This window comes from Sinocyclocheilus anshuiensis, unplaced genomic scaffold (assembly GCF_001515605.1).
Source record: "Sinocyclocheilus anshuiensis isolate Anshui unplaced genomic scaffold, SAMN03320099.WGS_v1.1 scaffold371, whole genome shotgun sequence".
Taxonomy (NCBI): Eukaryota; Metazoa; Chordata; class Actinopteri; order Cypriniformes; family Cyprinidae; genus Sinocyclocheilus; species Sinocyclocheilus anshuiensis.
The window spans coordinates 1227901-1230648 of NW_015549597.1; the positions used below are offsets into that span (position 1 = coordinate 1227901).

Genomic DNA, 2748 nt, shown 5'->3' on the forward strand with positions numbered 1-2748 from the left:
TTCAGCAGTGCATGGCCAACCAGGGCTGGCTAGAGACTCTGTTCAATTCCTTCATTGAACTGCTGACGCTCAGCACCAAGGCTTAAGATTCAGCTGTCGACGTTCCAAGCACGTCCTATTTGGAGAAGGGAGAAACTCCTCTTTCTCAAACAAAGCCGGTGCACCTCCAGGTTGCAGGAAAATTAGATTTTCCTTTGCAGAATGTGTAAGAGCCACTGGCGGTTTAAGCTGTTGCATTTTAACATAAAAATGTTTTTGTAAAGCTTTCATTCCTCTCTCTTTCATTATGTGTCAGCTCCCTGCAACGGGAGCCACAGGGAGACGGTATGAAAACAAAAAAAAACAATAGAGCGAGAATGTGTAAAGACCGTTGTCTGCACAGAGACGAATAAAGATAGTGCCAAAGGGAACAGGGTTGAAAACCTCACTGGTCAGCAGTGTTTTGGCAGAGGTGAGCTTTGAATGCTATGTTCCATGCACACTCTTATATATAAATATGTATTATGAACAATTATGATTTGTATTATTTATACATTGACATTTATACATGGTTACCTCCCAAAGCTGGGGCGGTTTGCTGTTATTATTTTGAATAATAATGTTCATGTTTTATGAGGGTGTACATGAAATGGGCCACCCGTAACCCCCTATTCTTCCTGTCCCCTAAGCTGAAGGACAAGGCGGACAAAAGAGCGGGGTCAAAGCAGTGTGTAGTTCCTTTTTTGTCAAAAAATAGAGCAAAAGAAAAATTTATTTAAAATAAAAAAAAAATCTTTCTGTTCTTTAAAAGAAAATGCGGAAAAAGAGGTGTATTTGTTCGTTTTCTCAAAGAAAACACGACGGTGCAGAGGGATGTAATAGTTTTAAAGTGTGCAAAATGTCTGTTTACTTTTTTTTTTTTTTTATCTGTTGGTTGTTTACTATGATAATTATTATTTTGGAGGTTTGCTTATTTCTCTCCTGTAAATATTGTACAGTTGCTTCAGTCTCTCTCTCTCTCTACCTGTCCCTCATCTGTACATGAAATCCTCCTGTATTTGACAAACGCAAATAAAAGAAAAGAAAAATGAGTTTATGAAAATGATGCATTTTCACACAAGACTGCCTTGGATTTTTTTTTTTTTCTTTTTTCGTTTTATTGTTCTAGACATACTTGCTGGTATTTTGCACGGGCTTTATACGGGTAGGAATGATATCTTGGAGGGAAATACAATGGAAATAAAGCAGTACAGTCAACAAATAACCTGCTCTAAATATTGTACTTGGGTTCAAAGTTTACTAACCATTTTGTAAATGAAAACGTTTCCTGAGGATGTATTTTTATTCCGCGTTCTCGGTGCAGAGCGTTCGATTAATCCATGGCAGTTCTCTTCAAGGTAAACGTTCCACTCCTGCTAGAGCACGAAAAAAGAACTGCGTTTCCTGTTGTTACCATGGTAACATAGCCATGGCAACACCAGCAGCATTTTCCAGGAGTGTTTGTCTTTGGTGTGATGGCTGTCTCTCTTTGTCTCTTTCTTTCTCCTCTGCTTCTTAGTAGCTTCCTATTTTACGGTTTCTAGCTAATCGTGACTCACAAGAGTTATTACAAAGAAACGACGTTCTCAGCTATTTTGTGTAGCCTACATTATAAATTATTTCTTGCCTGCCTTATTTTTTTTCTTCACACATCATACAGAGCTTCGTTTATTCTGTTTTCTGTCTCAATAGAATTTCCTTTTACATACACCAACTGATTAAATGAAACAATAGATTATTTCCTTATGTTACATGATTTTTAGTTGCGCTATTATTAATATTGTTTCAGCGCTATATCAGTCATTAGTATAAAATATCTTGCACCTGTCTTTCATTAATCATCATTATAATCTTGTCATCATTACTGCTCTGTTTCACTATCATCTTCCTCCTCTTCTTCCTCCTCCTCCTGCACAGCGCTGTGCCTCGTCTGGCCACAAAGCGGCGCCATTTTGCCGTCCGTAGTCACTCCCATTGGCTGAATGATTTTGTTCCTGAGCGGGTGTGGTGGAAGGACAATAATGATGAAACAAAAAAATATTAAGGCTGCTGTATATTATAAGGGGATCACCTATTCACTACACATACGTTTTGAACAGAAAATCAGTGATGATTTTACCACATTTCTGGTGGAATATCTCTGACACACATACCGTGAGAGTTTGTTGAACATATTTATGAGTCTGAGCGCCTCTGCCTCTTTCTCTTCTTCAGTCATTCCTTCCATTGGATCAGGCTGTTCCTCCTCCACCCGTCCCGTCACAGGGTTAATCCTGTCCTTGGCCTGTCTGTACTCCTCCGTGTCTGAGTCAGAGTCACTGGAGTACTGCGGTTGAGGATAGGGGCCGCGGCCGTTCAAAAGACCCCATGCTGCCAGCAGCCCCGCTGCATTACCGTAACCAGTGTACTTCACAAACCTGCTCACTGGGAGAGAAAGAGTTCATGAATACCATACCGACAACACTGTTTTAAATGTCACAGAAAGGTGTATTATGAATAGAGTGCTGCAGTGATGACATTTTTGTAGGCCAAAACTCGGAAATTAATTAGCATTTTATCACTTCTGGTTCCATTGTCATGAAGGCAATGGGCTTTTGAATGGGTCTTTGGTTAAATGCCTGAAATATTTCTCAAGATCTTTTGTTTTAACGGGGGCCTAATGGTTAGAGAGTCAGACTCGTAACCCAAAGGTTGCGGGTTCGAGTCTCGTACCGGCAGGGATTGTAGGTG

The 2748-nt window shown here is 40.0% G+C and overlaps 2 protein-coding genes across 3 annotated transcripts in view; one reads left to right on the plus strand and one right to left on the minus strand.

Moving 5' to 3' along the window:
* LOC107658420 (proline-rich protein 12-like) overlaps positions 1-1236 on the plus strand; it is a 28798-nt gene extending 27562 nt beyond the window's left edge. The window contains 1 exon segment of the mRNA XM_016446956.1: positions 1-1236. Within this exon segment, the coding sequence (XP_016302442.1) occupies positions 1-86 (86 nt within the window). The 3' untranslated portion in view covers positions 87-1236.
* LOC107658491 (synembryn-A-like) overlaps positions 1107-2748 on the minus strand; it is a 12193-nt gene continuing 10551 nt past the window's right edge. Inside the window, exons 12-13 of one of the 2 annotated variants that reach the window (XM_016447069.1) lie at positions 2172-2442; positions 1107-2012 (exon numbers count right to left, since the gene is read on the minus strand). In XM_016447069.1, the coding sequence (XP_016302555.1) occupies positions 1880-2012; positions 2172-2442 (404 nt within the window). In that variant the 3' untranslated portion in view covers positions 1107-1879. Of the gene's footprint in view, positions 2013-2171; positions 2443-2748 lie in introns of those variants that run through there. The other variant, XM_016447070.1, reaches the window with a different exon arrangement.